The 21,756-nt window shown below is 39.7% G+C and overlaps 1 protein-coding gene across 2 annotated transcripts in view; it reads right to left on the reverse strand.

Annotated features, from left to right (window-relative positions):
• poc1b (POC1 centriolar protein B) overlaps positions 1–21,756 on the reverse strand; it is a 62,181-nt gene that overhangs the window by 11,154 nt on the left and 29,271 nt on the right. Inside the window, exon 11 of one of the 2 annotated variants that reach the window (XM_042496702.1) lies at positions 15,855–15,911. The exons of the other annotated variant lie outside the window; for it this stretch is intronic. Within the exon in view, the coding sequence (XP_042352636.1) occupies positions 15,855–15,911 (57 nt within the window). The remainder of the gene's footprint in view (positions 1–15,854; positions 15,912–21,756) is intronic. 2 annotated transcript variants of the gene reach the window in all.

Here is a 21,756-nt window from a genome sequence, read left to right on the forward strand (position 1 = left end):
GCACTATTCTAATAAAAATCTGAAATTGGCCACTTCATGTCACCTACGGTTGATATGATGATTATTATTCAGTATGACTGATCGCATAATCATCATATTATGTAAAATTATGTAATGCATGATATAAAATTACTCATTTTAATTGAACCATTTTATACAAATAAATACAAAAATAAAATAGTCAAATTAGAAACATTCTGGACAACAAATACTGACATCTGCTTTAAAACCTTTATCTAATTCTATTGTGTATCCATTGAGTAACCTCACCACTCCTTTCCTGAATTAGATGGTTTGTGTTGGACTGAACTTGGTCCTGTGACGGTAAGGGGGCATTTCCTGGTCACAGGATGCCATGTTATGCCTTTTATGAAGCTGGCTCCATGAAGGGAGGAAATCCTAGTTAAAAATCAAAGGAGGCATTAGCTGGCTCTGACCCTCTGCCCTGGTTTCATTTTTCTATTTTTGCAGACCAACGCACATACAATGCCCTCTGGACACGAAACACACATTCTAGGCAAACTTTCATGATGGCACGTACACACATGTACAACTGGCTGTCATTCATACAAAAAGACAGACGCACAAACTACCACCGCACACCCAAACACAACTCACACAGCTGGAGTCACTCTCCAGAGATCTTCCCTTGATTGTTACCAGCAGTCAGGGTCCTACTCTTTTCCACACACACAGTCACATGGAGGCGACCCTGTTGAACTCAGTGAGACCAAGAAAATGGCACTGATGTTGGTGTGTTGCTTCAGGTATCAGTAAGAGAATGAAACAAAATCCAGGGTGGTCAGTTTGACAAACACAAAGTCAGCCGTTTAACAGCTGTATCACTACAGCATTCATTTCAACCATGGCTCGGTCCAAGAGACAATGCTTTTTTTTGTTTGTTTGTTTTTTAAACCAGAGACCTCTGCATTGGCAAAAGCAGTTCTATGTTTGAAAGTGAGCCCAACTTTTTCATGTCCGCTCTTAGCAAAAGGGTTGAGGTTCTTCCCAGAGCCTTTTTCCCCTTTTTGGAAGAAAGTGTTCTTTAAGGAAAGCATGGGTTTTAAAAAATCCCCACCCTCAAATGTTCAAGCAAACACCAAGTAGGTCTGACTAAACAATGACATGGCCAAGAAAACCCTCCTGTTAACCCTGATATCATGCTGGCTTAAATGCTCTGGGTTTCCCACAGATTACAATTTATGTATAAAATTAACAGCAAACTTAAAAAAACAACTATATCTATATCTATATCTATATCTATATATATATATGTGTGTATATATATATATATATATATATATATATATATATATATATCTATATATATAGATAGATAGATAGATAGATAGATAGATGAGTCTGTCCTTTAAATCAGTCTGTGTCCCCTCTCTAGATTCAGAGGTTTTTGTGGTCAGTGAACGCATCGCAGGTGGAACTCTACATGAGTTCTTTTTTCCTTAGCAAAAATTTCGACTCGTGGTAAGGATAATTGAACTATTGATCCATTCAGAGCTAATCTTACCAGATCAAAGGATGAGAGGAGCTGCTGCAAGTGAATGCAAATGATTAAACCCAGCTAAATGAACTGTTTCACTTTCAATGCAACTGGCGTTCTTCTGCTCCATCTGTGCCCAGAGTACGCTCTGCGCTCCAAGAGGTGAAATGCTTAACAGACAAGTATATATTTTAACAGCGCTCCAAATGGACAGTCCAGCTCCAAAAATATAAAATGTATTTGTGGCGGCAGATGTTTACAACATGGCGGGCAGCCACAAATCAATAAATGTGTCAGAAACCCTGATGTTGGTGACATTCTTTTGTAAACACACATGCATGAGCAATATCAGGGACAGCAAAATGATCAGAGTCATTTCCATGTATCATAGGATAAGTCAATAAAGTAATTTTCATGACAGTACTAGCAGAAAGAATGGTATTTGCAGTATAGTTCTAAAGCAGTAGCAGCAGCTTTAGTGCTCTGTGTGAGGTTGACTGCAATAATACAAGCAACTGTCTGTGCGGCAATAAACAAACACACACACAATATCCTCTTTCCCTCCGCCCCTGACCTTTATCCTTTAACAGGAAATCAGGTGGCAGGTAGAACCGGCAAGAGATCTGATAGCTCTGCTTCCTGTCTGTATTGCTAAGACATCACATCAGAGGATTCATGCTCCATTCATCTCTGTCACACCTAATTGTCATGTACACAGGTGCTGTCCACACCTACACCACGGCATTGTTGCTCTTCAAACAAAACACACACACACTCATGCACGCACGCACAAAAACACACAGCTAAGGATGTTCTAACTCACATGTGGTAACACAAAAACGTGCAGACTACGAAAACCAACAAGGGCACAGTCACATGAACACTCACACAAACAAACACACAAGTCATGTAACTATGATTTAAGCTGGAACCACAAATGTGATCTAACAGGATCTTTTGTCAGAGGTGCGGCAACATTGATGTTTTTTAACGCCTGAGCAAGAAGGAGAGCAGAAAGCCAAAACAAGGTTTATGTGGCTTTGAGGAAGTGAATACATCCTCCTTATTTCTCATCCTCCCTCTGTCCTTCTCTCTCTCTCCCCTATCTGTCTGTCTCTGACATCCGCACAGAAGCCACCCACACGCTCATTCAAAAATATCCTGCTTGGCGTCCGATTGCCATACAGTTCGTTTTCTGACCCAGTCACACACACATGAATGGGGACGGTAAGCACCTTGACCATCGACAATAACAACACCACAACATAGCAGCCACTATGCTTTATAATACACAAAAACATACTGATAGAAATCTTCCACTGAGGCTCTAGATGTACATATACTGAATTCGGTCACAGAGCTTTATAGAAACACAGAAATGTATGTGTGTCTTACATTTATTACAAAAACACACGCAAGCAAGTAGTTCCCATATCATGACATATGTTCCATGTCCGAGCCAAAACAAAGACAAAAAACAATTCCTTCAGAAATACAAATTCAATTGAATGGATGCAGCTGTTCATTCATAACATCTCTCCTCATCTCTCCTAACTCTGAGGTTTTATGTAACGGGGTCCTCGTTGGCTGTGCTATCATAATACACTGTCAGCATATATTAGATAAGTTATGCATAAATGCCGCTTCTGGATGGAAGGTGTGGATTCAATCCCAACGGTAGACAAGACTTATTCCTGAAAATGTGTGAACACCGGCAGATGGAGAGAGAAAAAATTGAGAGAGCAGCAAGACAGGACAGCATCTTGTTATGTAATAGATATAAAATTATATATGGCATGTATTCTAAAAACAAATGTAGATAAAATGAATTATGTAGTCTTTTGAAGGGGAAATGCACATCCTGCATAATGCAATGGCAATCTGTCTGTTTATATACACACTAGATTGGGCCATATTTTAATGGAATGGTATCAACTGAAATAAAGCAAATCAAATCTGATCCTTTCTTTACTGAACTAACTGTGTTTTGTCCACCTCAGCCTGCTGGTGTTGCAGCACTGCTCTCCACCCAGCAAATGATCATTTGTATGTCTATTACTCACCCTGTTTTACGTTGAATTTAGGAGGAAAACTGTCTTTTTCTCGCATGCCTCCAAAGTGAACAAATGGCAAAGGCACGGTCATCTTTAGTTTTAAGCCTTGACTTTGGAACGGCCAGAAGGATCCACCTGAGGATCAAAGGCTGCAAACTGGCTCATATGGGATCAGCAATTCACATATGCAGGTTGCGGCTTGACCAAGACACGCTTTACAAGACTAGGTTAAAACCTAGTATATGGCTGGACTGTGTACAATGGTTCCCATCATGTTTCCTTCAGGGACTCCTTTACTATCTCTAAAAACACTGATGTTTTTCAGGGATATTTAATATTGTATTAAAGTCACAACAATAACAGTATAGAATGACTGTACTGTACTATTAACCCAAATGCCTAACTGCAGGAAGTTTTTGTTTGAGCACTTATGATACATTTTAAACAGACATTCAGATTTCCTCTGAATGTTGCATCAGAGAGCTGCTGCATTCTGAACTAACTGGAGGCGGGAGAGTGGTTTATGGTTTATGCCAGAGAGGAGGGAGTTGCAGGAATCAAATGAGAAAACTAGTGCATGAATCACTTTTTCTATATCTGAGTGAGCATACTGATTTGATTCTGGAGATGGTTCTAATGTGCAGGAAGCAGGACTTGACAAATCCAAGTCTCATTTAACATTCACTCCGTGAGTAACTTCATCACAGGCCAAAATAAAACTTGGCTGTTGTTGGTGAAAGTGCTCTCTGCGAGCAGGTGTCCGTATTTAATCTTTTGTGAGATAAAAGTAGCATCAGTCTGTAACAGTGCTGCACACCTGTGTAAGGAGAGTGTATTCTCTTTGCCAGCAAGTCTAACAGAGTAATACATCTTCTCTCTAGTGATTTAAAACAGGACTTTCAGTATTTGGATCAAGTAGTTTGTTAAAAATAAGGTGTGTTTAATTAAGTAGGAAAAACCTGCTCTTTCAGTGCGTCAGGTAATAATTTAATCAACATTTATGTAAATGAATCAGATCACTCCTGGTATCAGCAAATGTTGTCATTATACTGGAATTTCTAGCTTTGATACAGTATTTTGAAAAAAAATGTTGAACTTCAATACCATTTTTGACACCAAAAGGGAAAATTGGCATAAAGGCACAAGCCTATGAGTTAGAATTTTAAGGAAAAGGATAACTAAGATTCTAACATGATAATGACAACTTTTCTTTACTTTGTTACAAGCAGAGAATAGCAGAATGACTGTAGTAAACATGAACAATAAGAGAGCGAGACAAAGCGCAGCTGGTGCCGGTGCCGATCATTTTAACAAAACTATCAGCCAAAAAACCCCAAACAAACAAAAAAAAAAAATTAATTAATATTAATGGACTTAATTGGCCACTAGAGGTGGCGTTACCGTTTTACAGTAACACATAGTGTATCTCCCTTAATAAAAGATCAATTCATGTTGCTCAAAAATCAGAATAGCGAATAATCATGTATCAGCTGTGGTCAACATGTGCTGCTAATTAATGAGTGGTGCAAACTCTGTGGTCCCTTTAGATACACTGGAGATGCAGGACTGAACTGTTATTGATCTTTAGTTTTTTATTGGTTATCTATCAGGATACAAGCAGCAACCTCCAAGGCTGAAAAATGAAACCAAAACCCGCAGTTCATCTATTGGCCATTGAAGGCTGGCTTCAAAACAGAGTCAATCCCCATACACCCCTATTGTAAATATGCCCAACTTTACAGCAAAAATAGACATGTCTGAAGCCTTGGACAAAACAGCTCTGGTCTCTAGAGCTAATGCTCCTGTTCATGACAACTGTTTGTGGAGTGAATTTTTAAAATCTCATTTAAATTTTATTAGGCTTGATTCACACATGATTATAAGCAGGGCCACTTTGAGTGACAGGCTGTCTGTGAAGTGTCACCACAGTAAGATTCACCCCTCGCTCCTCCACGTCTACCTTCCTGTCCAAATATGGTCACTTCTGGCAACGCCAAAATGCCGGACTTAAGGCTTTAAATCGGGAGTCGACAAATCAATGGGTGATGTCATGGTGGTGACATCCATTATTTTCATACAGTCTATATCAGAATACGTATAAGATTCTGGGTCCGGAAAGTGTGAGATATAGAGATTAAGAAACAAAACTTATTTGAATGAGACAGGAGACAGACTTAAAGAATGGAGAAAAAAAGCAACTGAAAGAACAAGAGGAAGAGGGGGAACGCTGAAGATGGACTCAGCCTTCTGACCCACTTCAGTAGGATGAATGAGTGAGCATCTGTCACCGAATCCTACCCCGAATGAAGATGACTCATTGCTTAGCACTGCTTAGCTCACCCCGAGAAACGGGCAGAGAGAGATATTTCCCTCTAATCAATCTTACCTAAGAGCAAGATGTCCATGTTTCTGTCAGAGGACATGATGTGGTTAGGTGAGACCCTCTGAAAATCAAAACACACATCAGCAAAGAATGCTCCTAAGAAATATGCTGCAACTGAGACTTCTTTTCCAATAATACGTCTTATTCACAAGAAAACACAAGTCAGAATAAAACAAAAATTCTCTCACCAGATGTCATTTTTTAGGGTGGATTTTAAGCCAAGAACTTAACAGGACAATCAGGATCTTTAAAGCTGCACTGACCCACAGAAAACTGACATTTTACTCGCAATTCTGGAGTCAGATTTCCTTCAGGAGTTGATGGAGACAAAAACAGAGCCAAAAGGAGAATAAACGTCAGATTAAAATTCATCAGGTGACTAGAAACATGACTCTAAAATAATGCTAATGTTGTTGTTGCGCTGCCCCAAAGTGGCCAGGGTGCTGAACAAAGAGTTGCCTTCTACTGCAAGAGGGGAGAGTATTAGGTATATTTTATTTGTTGTTGTTTATGCAGATGTACCAAGACCCAAAGTTCAATATTTTACTTTTGACTTAAATAGGTGTTTTCTTGTATAAAGTTCTTTCACAATGCAGTTTTAGCATTAACTATATAGTAATAATGGACGTTGCCACCATGACGCCACCTATTGGTTTCTCAAGTCCTGTTTCAAGTTTGGCATTACAGCCAGTCTGTCAGAGTGGTCATTATGTGTAAGTTTAAACTTAACCTTACCTTAATAAAGTTAAACGAGTAAATTATAAAAAAGAAATTCACCTCCATACAGTTTCATTAATGTTGAAATTAGTTACGGAGACCAAAACTGTTTCTTGTACCAGGCTGTAAACGTCTTTATTTATGTTGTTAGGCATTTTAGCATGTCTGTCTATGAGAATTGACTTGTTTTTGTTGCTAGCCTCAAGTGGCCATTAGAAGAACTGCAGTTTTTGGCACTTTGGCATAATTTTACAGCCATTTTTTCTTTCTTGTCTTTTTTTCTGGAGGTTGCTGCTTGGTTTCTAGTCACCAGATGGCGGCCAAAGAAGCAGCTGTGAGCCAAAATCTTTAAAGAAATACACTTGTGAGCTCAGCTTTCCTGGGAACTGCAAATATCTGCGGGCTTCTGTTTTATTTGCTCTGGTAGATGCGTTTGGTCCCCCTCCACTTCGGACATATTTCCAGCAGCTTGAAATATACTAATATTTATGGTTTGTTATAATATGGGTTGTGTCTGAGATGAACACTGTAAAGGGGAGCATCATTGAGGCAATTTCGAAAACAACCAAGAGAGCTGCATCTAATGTGGAACTTTCTGTTGAATCCACTATCATGTCAGTATTGAACAAACTGGACTGTATGCTTTAACTAAAACAATGAAAAAAAACGTCACTTAAAGCTTATAAATTGACTAGTCGACTAAACATTGCCTTAAGCCAATTCTCGCCCTACTAGACTGTGACTGACCATCTTCACTGGCAGATCTTATTCACTGGTCACTCACGGCTACATCTTATGTTGGAGATTGAAAATGAACTGCAAGATTTCAAGCCAATTTAAAGCCCATTTGCTAATTGGTATAGCACTGTCAAGATAGAGCTCCCCAGCTCAAACTATAAAACACTACAAATTTTAAATATTGCAAACTTATATTATTTTATATATTATTTAAAAGCTTCATATAACGTATCAGCAGTTTTAGATTATGTAAAAAGGTGATAAATGTCGCTGTTTTCAATCTTGTGTTGCTTAATGAATAGAACACAGCACTTACACAGGAGGGTTGTAGGGCCCCACTCATGCTAAAAATGAATGCACTGTTGACAACAGCAGTCCTTGTTGAAAGCATCAGCTTGCTCTGTGTTCATTAAATATGGCCAAGCACTTGCAGCGTTGGTGTGGAAACAGGCTTTGTTTGTCATGAAGTGGATTGTTCTGGGACCCAAGACGGTGACAGCTATTCCACCCTCTCTCTTTTGGTCTGAAGATGCCTTCATTCTATTCCTTCCCATTTAAGAGGAATGAATCACACTGGAGCACAAGTCGTGATCTGGACCCATGCCTACTGAATAGCCCTCATTATCACAAGCTTGTCTCAAAAACATCCCACTACTGAAAATGCTGAATGGACTACAAACTCTTGATTAGTTCCATTCAAGACACAATCTAGAGGAAAAACTCTTGTGGGGAGTTTTACAGCACTGGGTAATGTTCAAACAAGGAGAGCATGTTCAAACAAGGAGAGCAAGTTTGCCTCAGTGACAATGGTTAGATGCAATTCTTTTGGTAACATTACACATAAATCATAAATTTATGAAAGTCAAAGGCAGGATGTAAAAAAGAAAAAACCTGTTAATAGAACAATGGTCAGAACTGTCAGACCACATGTGCAGGTGGTCTAGTGAATCTGTAATCATATCTCTGTTACAGCCAGCCGGTTGTTAATGCGAGGAATCCAGTTTGCCTGCCTATGTGAAAAGTGTCTGCCTATGATCTGGTGTCCCTGCGCCCAGTTTTACGAGAACACTCCACCCGCTTATATAATAACATCATGCCAAAGATGACTCATCGTCATGGGACACAGAGGTTAAGCTTCCTGCAGCTCCCATGAAAAGCAGCAATGCTTTCATGTTATGAAAGTAACAGAAAAGATACACAGATGCAAGGATGCAGGAGCACCTACACAAACTCACCTGCACGGACAAACTCACAAACTCTTAAACTCAAACAGCAAACGCAGGTCAGATGAGTTGCACAGACATGCATTTCACTCTTGTGCTGCTTTGTGTTGCAGGAAAAACATCTTTTTTTTTTTTTACAGCCAGTGTCTAATTTCCTTAACTGCACAGTTGACATGAACAAGGAAATAAGCTATAGAGACCAAACCTGTTCTTTGTACCAGGGGCTGTAAACAAGTTTATCTCTGCAGCAAAGGTACTGTGTGGAATTTTCAACCACTAGTGGCACTGCAGAGTGATTTTGTTAACACCAGGTACCCATTTTGTTTGTATCTTGTGTTCTAATAGGCTGAGCACAAGCACGCAAGTGACATAACCGACATTCCTGTCAACTGAGCAGGGTAATCATATAATATATTACATATAATATGTGGTGCATCACTGGCTGCTAGTCTTGTCTTGATGTGAAAGTTAACTGACATTTTCATTTAAGGCTTAGCACGTTTATCAGGAGAGGAAGGCATATGACATGCTTTGGTTTCGGATTCTCAGTACAGAGGGGGTGTTTCTGGCACAACTTCACCTACAATCATGGAAAAAGGAAAGCCTTGCTTTCTAATGGGTCAAAGTCTAACATGTAGACCTACTTGACTAAGGCAAAAATCCTAATAATTTTTTATTTTCATTTTTTTATAACACTGTAGATGACTCATTGGCCAAATTCTTACCGTAACAGTTTAGGCACATTGTAAATAAGAAAAAATATACAAATCTAAATATAAATCTATACAAATCTTGTCAGTGATTGCAACTGAATCATATGAATGGCGTGTTTGTTTGTTTGTTTGTTTGTTTGTTTGTGTGTGATTTCAGTGCTGATAATAGGTCATCCATGTAACAGTAAAGTTCGGCAGGTAGGCTGTGGCGGAAATAAACAAGCATGTGTGGCAGTGTGTCTGTAATGCATGAGAGCAGGAAGCTATTAACATGGCATTACCAGACCAACAAGGGGCAGGAAATTAAATTTGGCTGCCTCTGAGAAGGTTATGTCCCAGCCCTCCCTCGTGGTGGGTAATTGATTATTATGGCTTTCCACAGCTCCTGTGCTCGTGAATATATTTCCCACTCCATGTTTTCAACATGTTTTACCAGAACAGACTGCTCATCAGCTTGAGGGTAGTTCTACATGATATGAGGAAATTTTGCAATGTGCAACATCGTTCAATGCTGCAATGACAATATGACTTGCAATAAATAAAGAAATACTATAGTGTGCATATTAGCTGTGCGTTTCCTGTTTGTTTCTGCTTTAATAAGTACACTGCTAACATAGCCTCGAAATATTGAATATTCTATATCTACTGAATGAAGAAATTACATAAATTATTTCCAACATGTAAATTTTTACTGGTCAAAGTGTATTCATATTGGGTATGACTTCAGTATTTAATTATTAAACAAAGCTGCAGTAGAACAACTTGAACTTTATCACAGAGGTACTCACGAGCCGGTTGTGCAAGAATATGGTTGAGTTTGCTGCCTTCAGCTTGATTTGACTTGCATTTGTAGAAATGAATGTATTCATTTGTACATATGAGTATTTTTTGCTGTGGACTTCCATGTCTATCTACTGTGCTCTAGGTATGCTTCTGCATCTGCTGTTGAAGTTCCGCGATGCACATGTTCGGATTACACTTAACGTTTTTATGCTTGGGCAACAAAGGCATATGGTAACCAGTGCCAGCAAGTCACGAAACACCCATGCTGGCACAGGATAAGGCAAAAAAGGCACATCATAACGTGAAGAAAAAAGAAAAGAAAACATCACATTCAAAATGAGAAAATTGAATTGAATTGAATATTTTTTTTTTAATTTTTTTATTTTTGATATGGAAAATTGAACTGGTATACAGACCCATACCACCCTCATTATCATTTTTCACAAAATGTGAAGTTTTTTTTTTGTTTTTTTTTTGGGGGAGGGGGGGGGTTTAAAAAACAAATGAATAAATGACACACTAATTCTGTTCTCACACACTGTACGTTTTCCTACAAAAACTAGTGCACCCAAATTGGTACATATCCCATGTAGTTTGGCTGTGATCACGTGACCTATGTGTGACCAACTTTGTGAACTTTCAGTCACTTGAAGGTACATCCTCAGCATGTTTCTTTTCCTAAACCTAATAACAGTAACTTTACATTAATTACGTAACTGTAGGTTAAGGAAGTAGTCATTCGTGGGGTACTAATTGGTAGGATATCATAGAAACTGTTGTGTGTGCATTTTCGTAAGATAACATAAAAGCATTTTATGAGAATACATTGCACACCCATAATTTGCTGTCCCTTTCACGTGGACGTTACTTAGGTGCTGTTACTACCCCCAATGCCGGCTTAAAGGCGAGAAAACTCTAAACAGGCAGTTAAAGAGGCTACTGTGTGGTTTTCACTGTGCTTCTCCTCTGAGCAGTGGAGAAAGGCATTTACTTCTCTCCTGAAATCATGAAGACTAAAATACATAATTATGATCTCTTCAACTCTAAAAATGTGTGCAGCCACATTAGTGTAGCTCCAGTGGGTCAGCAAGGTCAGACAGGAGTTTTCCCTGACTTACTGTTATATTACCTCACACAAATCTTGTTGATCATTAACACTTAACACCACTCAGGTCCTGTCACGCCTTTCTTTTCACCAAAGATAAAGGGACAAAACAAACATAGCCTACATTCATCTGGATTATGACTATGACACAAAAGGGTGGTTAAATTTCCACATCAAACAAGGTGCTGATCTTTACATAAGATTAAATCTACTGAGTCAAGGTCACAACAAGACAAACAGAAAACTTTCCACCCATCTACAGTTTTTACTTCATGGTAACTTCTCTACAAGTTAGTTACGGCCTCTCTATTATCAGAAATAAGTGGATGAAGAGACTGGGACAAAAAGCAAAGGCATGGGAGGTAGAAAAAGAAAAAGCAGGTCTGCCATCTAATAACAGCATGGTTGAGGTGGCAGGAACATGTTTTCCTGACTAGACTGCATTTCACTCCGCAAACACCCACAGAGCAAATACACTCATCCTGAAGTGAACATGTGCTTTGGAGACCTTAACCCCAATGGATACACACATAGGTTTGCACACATTCACACCTGGGACGACAGTGTACACACTCATGCATGATCACACCCGTACAAATACACCCACACACAATTCTAGCTCTTGTCTTGATGCAGGCAATTGTGTTTACAATGAGGTACAGAGCAGCTTTTCTTATTTGCACACTTCTTCTCACCTGTCACCATTGGCTGTTGCCATGGCCAAGAGGAATTCAATATGTCTTTATTTCAGAGTCTAGGGTCCTAGAGAGGATGCCCTGTAAAATCAGTTAATTTATTGTCCATTTGTTGGCTGTAAATTTAGTACCAGGCACCCTGACTTATAACTGATATCCTCTTGTATTTAGGACTTTTACATACAAAACTACCAAAATAATCACTCATAAATTCAGCTGCAAAGGCTGACCAAACAAACATTTTAGTCACATCCCAGCTTCAACAAAAGTTGTACATGACGCTGCAAAGACTACAGGCAGCATCCAGCTGATGCGTTGTTGTGTTGTGTGACTGAATAACACAAAATGACAAGTTCACTGTCTGTGTTGCTTGTAAGCTAAAAATAAAACCTGAAGTGCTAGCATCACAAACAAAGACTAACCTACAGTTTTAATGCATATCTGATGATATAGTCTTATTACATACTCTGAATGTAATAATATATATGATACACACAGTTGTAACTGGCAGTTTGAGGTTTTACTGTGCTTTGCATTATCATCAGGTGGAGGTGAAAAACAGATTCCAACTGAGGGGCCAGAAACAATTAATAGCTACAAGTTCTTCTTGTGCATTTCTGTTTGTGTTTCAACTGTGTCTGAAGAACAATGGAAATATTAGACTAATAAAACAAGATTAGGTGAAAACCAAGTATACGGCTGGACTGTAAATGCAACGCTTAAGGGCTTTTAATATGAAAGGAATTTTAGTTTGAAAAAGGGAAGTGGCCAGAATACACCAAGTCACGAACTTTTGCTTGCAGCACTGGCCCCATTGGAGCAGTCCACCCCAAAAATTAATAAATACATGTTGAAATGAAGAACAGTACACTTAGACACAGTCATGCAGCAGAAGGATCAGTCTTTCTCTAGAACTGCACACACTGCTTAGCTCAATTCAACACGAGCCTCCTCTCGCCTCTTCAGCTCTAGTTGGGGTTGTATGTCCCCGTGTGACTGGTAGAAGCTGCACTACCGTCCGGCACAGTCAGAGCCTAGTTTCACTGATAATGTCAGTTTGCATACAGCCTATTGGCGTCCATTACCAAATGGATAATTTTGTCATTGTGACGGCACTCGTTCCGACACGTAACACGTAATTTTCACTTCAGTTTCAATCTGTCTATCATTTCCACCTTCTTCCAATGACAGCAGTAGCAGCAATGCTGACACTGTAACCCTTAATAACATTTAAAAAATATATATATTTTTGGGGCTTTTTGGCCTTGATTAGATAGGACAGAGGGTTAGTGTGAACGTGGGAGAGAGAGGGTGATGGGATGGAGAGGGGATGACATGACCCCCTTCATAGCTTTTAATGACAGTGTGTGTCTTACAGACACAACTGCCCCTCAAATAAATTGATGAGGTGATCCTCTCTTTCCTCTGCCCAATATGGCCTTCGCAACCATGGTTGGCAAGTTTCTATCTAGCTTACTAATTCCACCATGCAGTCATGTCACAGAAAATGAACGATACAGTAATAGAGGACTGTCAGCGTTCACAGTTGTGTCGATGCCTATTTATTTCGAAAGATCAACGGCAAATGTGGAAACACAAACATCATCAGTCACTCAGACCAATGGTACAACTCAAATCGCTCACTCAGTCACTCACTAACTCACAGACAGACTTATGTGTTTATAGCGCTTTTCTCACATGCTGTGGTCCAGACAAAATTGAGTCCTCTAGTCTCTTAAAAAAAAAAAGGTCAATAAGTAATACAGAAATAATTTCTAAAAGTTGTTATTTTTGGTGCTTATGTAATGATTTTAATGGGGAAAATACTCTTTTTTTTTTCTTCTAACTGCTCCCTAGGGAGGTTCAGGGTCAGCAGCAGTGCAGCACCCCTGAAATAATCAGTGTTTTCCTAAAGGGCATCTCTGCAGGATGTTTGCTGTCATGGGGACCTGAACATGAAACATGGCTCTGCAAGTTCACTTACTCATGGACAGATCTAATCAATGTTGCACATGTGGATAAGATTTAAGAATGACTTTCCTGCCAACACACAAAGTAACAACCTTCCACAGAGCAAAGCATGACTTCAGGCACACACATTTAACAAAAGTAAAGTAAGATCAGCAATTTAGGTCACTGACCCAGACACCGGATAAACGTTTTTGGGTTTTTTTGCCCTTTTTCTGTAACTTTCGGTTCCTTTCTTTCTTTGGCTCTTTTCTCTACTTGGTACATCCTATGAGTCAGTCAGCAACTCTGGTTCCTCTTGTTTCATCACTCTTTCATTTTTTTCTCCCTCTCTGTTTTACTATACTTCCTCTTTATACTTCTACTTTTCTCTCTGGTACATGCCAAGTGGCAGCTTTATCTGATTCCCTGTACATGGGTACGTCCTACAATAACCATTTACTAATCACGCACGTAGGACGCCTCTGACTAAACAGCCCAGACACAAAAACGGGAAGATGATTGTCATCGCAACAAAGTCAAAACATATTTAGAGAGTTGCAAAATCCCTGTGTGCTATGATTCATTACATTACAATCTAGCAAGTTTTGAGTTTCATGGTAGGCTTCTTGCCATCTCAGTGGTTTTGCAAACTTTTTATATTTTTTAATGTTGGGGCGGCAGTTTTGTCTTGATGTTTCAAAAGCAGCATTATCTTTCAAGTTCTCTTCATGAGAACCTGGAACACTAAGTCTGAGTGGTTTGTCTCTATTATGAAAGGAATCCAGGATTACTTGATAGCTACATGAGGCATTGGCTATGAGTGAAGGACAAACACTGGAAAACCACTTTGTATCGAGCCAATATGAACAGGTTCAGTGTTGATGATTTATGTCTATAGCTTAAGTATAGCATTCTTTTAAATGAGCTTTGAATGAATTGGCATCACACAGCAGAAGTTCTTAGGAAAAGTCTCTTGTTCGAGAGGAAATGAGGCTTTTTGCTGAGAAGTTCAGTTACTCATATCCCAACCAGAGGTTTTTCTTCAGTTTCTTTCCCACCAAAGTCTCAAGTGGAGGCGAATCCTTTCACAGTGAGAAAGTGAATGAGCGTCATTGTGGCTTTGCATGGGATTAGCCCATTTTAAAGCCCCTTAGTAAGATTTACCCACATTATTCACATTTTAATTGACATTCCCACCCACACATGCACATGCTGGCTAAAATCAAAATCCATGGCAATGAAAAAAGGCGGCAGGAGGCTTAATGCAAGGGAGGAAATTTCAAGGTTCATTGACCTCACTCAAGTGTGAGTATTGTGCAGATACAATGAGAGTATTGACGTTATTGTAATGGGGAAAACACATAGGCATTGTACCTGATTAGATGAGTGTGTATGATCGTACAAAATATGTATGCAGCCAATGTAACTCACTGATCTTAATGGTCTGTTTGTAAAAAATCATGGACAGAATCTCAAGACACAGCCAGGGTAAGGAAGGGGTCCAGTATGGGGACCTTAGAATTGTGTCTCTGCTCTTTGCAGATGATGTGATTCTGTTGGTTTCATCACACTGTGAACTCTAGTTTTAAGAAACTGGGGCAGTTTGCAGCTGCATGTGAAGCGGTCAGGATGAGAGTCAACACCTCCAAGTCTGGGGCCATGGTTCTCTACTGGAAAACAGAGGATTGCCCTCTCTGAGCTGGGAGAAAGTTGCTGCCCCAAGCAAAGAAGTTCAAGTCAGCATGAGATGGATAGGATAGTTTGGCACGGCGTCTACAGTGGTGCAGTTACTGCGTCAGACTGTCATGTCTAAGAGGGTGCTGAGCCAGAAGGCAAAGCTTTCAATGTACTTGTCCATCTACGTCCCAACCCTCATCTATGGTCATGAGCTTTGGGTAGCAGAGCATGTGAGCAGAGCAGGAGCGAGCAGGGCGAGCGAGCGGGAGGATTTTGGCTAGAGCACAGGGTGCCTTTTATAAAAAGCTGCAGCATTACCTTATCTCTCGCTCCATTCTGCTCCAATTTCGCTCTGGTACCGCTCACACCATGCATCTGAACCAGAAAGAATTTTAAAAAGGAAGCTGAGAAGTCATACATACAGGTGTACTATTCCTGTAAAAGTAACAGATGACAATGATTTGGTACAAGAAAAAGAATGTGGCAACATCATTTCAGTGGGTACAGATCCACTCTGGAACCATATTTACCAGAAGTAGGAAAGTGTAAAGAAAAATTGGACAACAGTTTTCTAATGTTATCATCTTGCACCACTGGAAACCAAAAATGCAAATATTTTTTCACCACACATGCTTGCCACACAAGTTTGCATTAGAAATTGCTCTTGTGCTCAGTTTTAGTATATTAGAGGTGATGGTTTATCTTTTTGTCCACATCAGATGGAGGAGAATACAAGACACAGAGGAAACAGCCAAGACTTCCAAATTCCTTAAACCAATAAGTGTAGATAGTGTTATGGTAAAGAAGTAAAATGTCATTAAAGAAACAGAAAAAAAATCAGTTTGCAGTCAATAACATGCCATTATTGACCAACAGGTTAGAAAGAAATGGGCAACAGTGAACTTGACTCATTTTGAAAAATCAGGTTTGCCACCCTGTCCACACAAGCATTTGTGTAAACACTATGTTGAGGAAGTATCCTGATTTGATCAGCAGTCAGTTCCACTTCAGCACAAGCAGCACTAGATCAGAATGTAACAGATAATGTCGCGGTGGCAATTAACAGAAAGCCATTTTCATCTATCGGGGCTGAAAATGACATATTGGGCTTGCGAACAGAAATGTCAACAACAATCCACAGACCACTCTAACACTCTTCAGCCCCACACCAAAATGCCAACCTGTGGTAAATGTTCATAGCAGGTGGCTTAATGAATGACAAGGAAAGGCAGCTGATTGGGCTACAGAAGCCCTCAAAGAGAAGGCAGCTAACCTTGCCACCGTTGAGTCGAATCACAGGGAGGGAGTCCTGTAAGAGGGGCGCTTGCTGGGCTGCTTGATTGGCAGCTGGATCAGTGGGGGGTTAGAGGTCATGCTGTGTCTCTGCCCTTCACAGTACAGGCAGGAGGGAGCAGACTCAGTGGAGAAAGCTGCCCCAGGCCCTGGCAGCCACAGGTGGGCTTTGTGGTTTGTCATCATGGGTCCTGTAGCATCAAGCTGCCTCTCAGCCCGCTATCAGAGGGACAAACAACAAGCCGGCTCATCTGTCCATGTGTGTCCACATATTAACATATGCACATGTGCATGTGTGCATCTTCACAGTATGACTCTTGTTAATATTCCAAAAAGCTTTGTTTTTTTGTGTGAATGCTCATAGTGAGGACCAATTTAAGGCATTTGCAAACCTGTAGAATGTGTGTTCAGGTAAACACCATATGACAATTTGTACATATGGTAAACATCTGAGTGGCCTTCAACTTTTTTATACGTCTTCAGGCCTTTTTGGACACGGAAGCTATGACTTTTGGTTCATCTATTTGCATAAGTAATTGCTTTTTGGCTTTCACATATAGGTTCCAAGTACACTGTTGCATGCTCGCGTAATTTTTGACATTTATCACATGAGCTAAGGGAACAAAGGAACCTGTTGGGGAGATTGTTTACAACATGCAAATTGGCCGTCTTGTTATCTCATCTTCAAGTGATCAAAATGTGGCACAATAAAACATCTTTCCCACTGAAAAAACCCTGCTGACACCCGCTAACATCTGGCTGTTTAGTGCAATAGGAAAGTATAAAATCGGCATTCAGTTCCAGGTCAAATAGTAAAGTCAAAAGTAGGGCACGGGTATTTATCACTTCTGGCTTCAATCGGCATTGATGGAAACACGTTGGAAACGTGCTAATTTCAGTTGCTTAACTGGTGAGATACAGTGATGAGCCACCACTAATTACCATCCATCTCCACCTAAGCAGCTATAAAGCAATGATCCAAATAACTCTGAGACAGAGACTGAATAAGTAAGAGCTAAAAAAAGAGAAGTAAGCACCGTCAACTTTGCACAGACTTCTGTCCATGCTGCTGTATACTTTTTTACCTGTTCTCCGGGCTGTCTCTGACGTCAATGGACACACCAAAACAACTCCCACACACACACACATGCTCCTCTACTGCAGAGCTGTGTACAAGCTCTGCTCTTCTGGTAATGGGAAAGCAGTTAAAAATGAAAACTAAACTTTTGGTGGAAAACTGGGATAAGTGTCACTTCTTCATCTTTCATGACTGGCTGACATTGGTTGTCTCACATAAGAACATTGTAATCCTGTACTTGCCTTCCTTGATAATATCATGAGACGCAGACAGTATAGAAAAAGTTGCAGGAACATTACAATGTCTTTAGTTGGCAGATTACCAGAGCAATACAATATGACGACTTCTTAAAAAAATGGTAGAACATTTATGATTACAGTGTCAGCAAGAAGCTTTTCATAATTTGTTCTCTTCATTTTGAGTCTCATCTCCTTGAACATCCTACTTCAGTGGCTGCATTGAGGCGTCAGATTAGACATTGGCTGAAAGAGCTAAATTAGGCTGACATCCACTGTTACACGCCAAATGATAGGATACAGGAGGACCATGATAGATTTTCTTGGAAGAGGAAATTCCAAGAAATAAAGAGTGTGTGTATGTGTGTGTGTATGTGTGTGTGTGTGTGTGTGTGTATGTAAGCCAGTATTCTTGAACTGCTTCAAAGGAGCTGTGTTAATATGTGTACTGCTGCTGCAACAGGACTACATTCTCAGTGAAAAATCAGACAAAGACTACATCCACACCAATATGAAAATGCATATTACATGACCAACATACACTTGGCATGTGCATGTCGGGTGTGAACAGGGAACAGATTGTTTACTCTGCAGTTGGTTGTTTGGTTATAGATAATATGAATATGGCAAGAGTAAGACCAGAGATTTCTTTGCTCGGACTGACGACAAAGTGGACGGTCAAGCGGAGGAAAAAAAAAAAAAAAAAAACAGATATGGAGTTGTTGAAAGTACTACTTAGAGCTTTTTTTGCTGGAGGAAGCAATAGCTATGGGAGAGGAGTAAGCTGAAGAAAAAAGTCATGTCTGCACACTTGCCACACAAGCTTAGAGAAAGCAAAGTTTCAATCCTTCTAAGAACCTGATGAAGATCTAAGTTTTGAAACATTTTCTTCATTATACTTGTGGGGTGTGGAGTAATTGAGCAGGTGTTACTTTTTCTTAAACATATATGCTGTTTTTTAACTGTTATAATTAATCTCTCTCAGTGGTAAAGGAGTACCCACAAAAAAAGACAAAATAATAAAGGATATGCACACCTAGCTTTAATGTTTTGGCTTGATACATCATGATTGATAAAACCTAATCGGAAGGTGAACTTGGTCATTCTTGTCAAGAGTCTCATTTTCTGCCCATCCAGACTAAAATACAGCTCTGGAGTTTTTAAACAAACTGATTCCACAGCATTTTCAAAGGTCTCCATTTTAGGGGTTCCAAAAGGCCAGAGCTATGCATTAACTTACCACTACTCATGTCTTTTACAATAAAAATGTATTAGTGTGGATGTGGCCTCTAAGTGATCCAAAAGCAATTCCTGGAAACTTTTAAGCTGCAGATCTCAGTTTGAATAAAGCTCCTCCTCTCAAACCTTAAGGATTTGTTGCTGATTAATATGTCTGTAGTTTTTAAGGAAGTCCTGTCTGCAAATTGTAAAACCTGCATACTATGTGCTTTGGCCAAAAACAAAAAGATTAGCAAGTTATTGTTGTGCCCAAGCTGATTAATCCAAATAGCAAAAGCCACGTTCGGCCCATTTCTCTAAACAGGACATTGTCACCTTCCAGTCTGGCAGTCACAAATAGACAACACTCGCTCCAAACTTACCATGATGTGAGTTATGCACTAATCATTCAAAAATAGAGGCAGTCTCAGGGCTGTGTAGACGATTGTACTGTATAGGTGAGCTAAGAGCCCAGAGAAGCTGAACGTGGGTGGTGTAGGTGGATGCTTCTGAGATAGAAGAATCTACTTTTTGAATTTCTAGAGATGTGACGAGATTAGCGGGCAGAGGAGGTGTTTTTTTTTGGTAACCCCTGTGACATTCCTGCACTCACCCACCTCCTCTAACATCAAAGCCAGGTTTTTCTGTGGGTGTTCGGTTTAAATACCACAAGAGATGGTTACATCAGATTCTATGTGTTTTTCAAAACTATCCTGGCCACTTCTGCCTTCAAGGCCTCAGCAAGAGCATGTCTGGATTCTCCTGGTTTTGTGCAAATCTCAGCCTTGGCGCTTTCAATATTACAGTACCTGTAGGCTTGACTGCTTCTTCAAGTCAAACAAATGCTCATTGAACCCAGCCAGTCCAAAAATACTTGCATTTCAGGGCAAAAGTAGGAACTCTTGGTCCAATAATGACAAAATAAAGTGACTGTTCCAAAATTGTTCCAAACACATTAAGTCACATAACGCCAAAGATTTATATAACACTAAATATAATACTATGAATGTCCTTAAATTTTACCAAAATGGTAAATTATGTGCACAACTGACATTGCAGGTCCTGGTTTTCTTCCTGGTCTGTTTCTGCAGCAAAGCTGAGAGTCACTTCACATTATCAGATTTTTTATAATGATAATAAATCCAACTGCTTATATGAGCTATGGGAGCGATTCTCAAACCGTGGGTACTGGAGTTCCATCTTGTGGGCTGCCTCTGCAGCCAGTGGCAGAGGCCAGTTGGTTTGATTAAGTAGAAAAAAAATAGTTGGGGGGTTATTTACAAAGCTAGTTATTTGTATGTATATATGTGCTTAAGACTTGAATAAAAAATGTCAAATTAAAATGCATTAATTTCAGTTACCTTTGAATATCAGCACGCAAATCATGACACATCAGGTAGAGACAAACGTGTTTTGTCACTGTTGAATAGCAAACATCACTTGGGATACAGTGATACAAAATGGATTCGTTTTCGAAACTAATGTAGGAAAAGTGGTATAGGAGACAACCTTGCACCAATAAAAACTCCAGAAGATGTAGCGAGGAAATATGACCTGGAATACATTACACTGGATTCCTAATGGCAAACAGAGATGCTGAGCTGCAAGCACAGTGTGTTGAATATCGTGTTATCCTGTCAAATGAGGCGTTAAAACCATCAATGCTCCAAAGACACTTAAACACAAAGGAGCACGGATGTGTTGGGAAGCCAAAAGAATATTTCCTGAGGAAAAGGGATGGGCTTCAGGCACAACAAAAATTAATCAAAACATTGCTGATAGTTGCATAACACATATTAACAGCTCAATTTAATTTTTTAATCCTTTTTTTTTTTCATAATTCATTTGGGTAGGTTGTCTCTGAGGCTGTACCTGAATTATGCCAATCAGATTTGGCCGTTCAATACGAATATTTGACGATCTAGAGTTGTTTTTTTCATTTAAAGTTTTAAAGTTTGGTTATGCTCAGCAGGACATTCAGTGTGACAGTGACATTCACGTAATATCGTTAACAAGCTAACTGCGCTGACAACATTTTTTGCCAACACTAGATATCAAATAAAAATTAGAGACTGTGTCGTATTAAGTTGCTGTGAGCTGTAAATTCACCACTTCTCAGCAGAAGAGAGAAGATGTTATCTAAGAGCCTTTCTATGCAGAGTTCCTCCCCTCTGTGCCGCTGCCTGTGTGGCCACAGCTCCCTGTCCCAAACAATAACATAAAAGTCAAGAGTGCTCATTCCACAGAAAACTCTGGTTTGCTGTGGAATTGGACTGGTGTTCCAATGTTGTGGTTCACTCGACCACAAACACATGCATGCATGTATACAGTACAACTGTGCTGTACATACACTCACATGCTTAGGTATGGCTCTGGTTCTGAATCTAGTCCCCCA

Source organism: Plectropomus leopardus, chromosome 11 (genome assembly GCF_008729295.1).
Source record: "Plectropomus leopardus isolate mb chromosome 11, YSFRI_Pleo_2.0, whole genome shotgun sequence".
Taxonomy (NCBI): Eukaryota; Metazoa; Chordata; class Actinopteri; order Perciformes; family Serranidae; genus Plectropomus; species Plectropomus leopardus.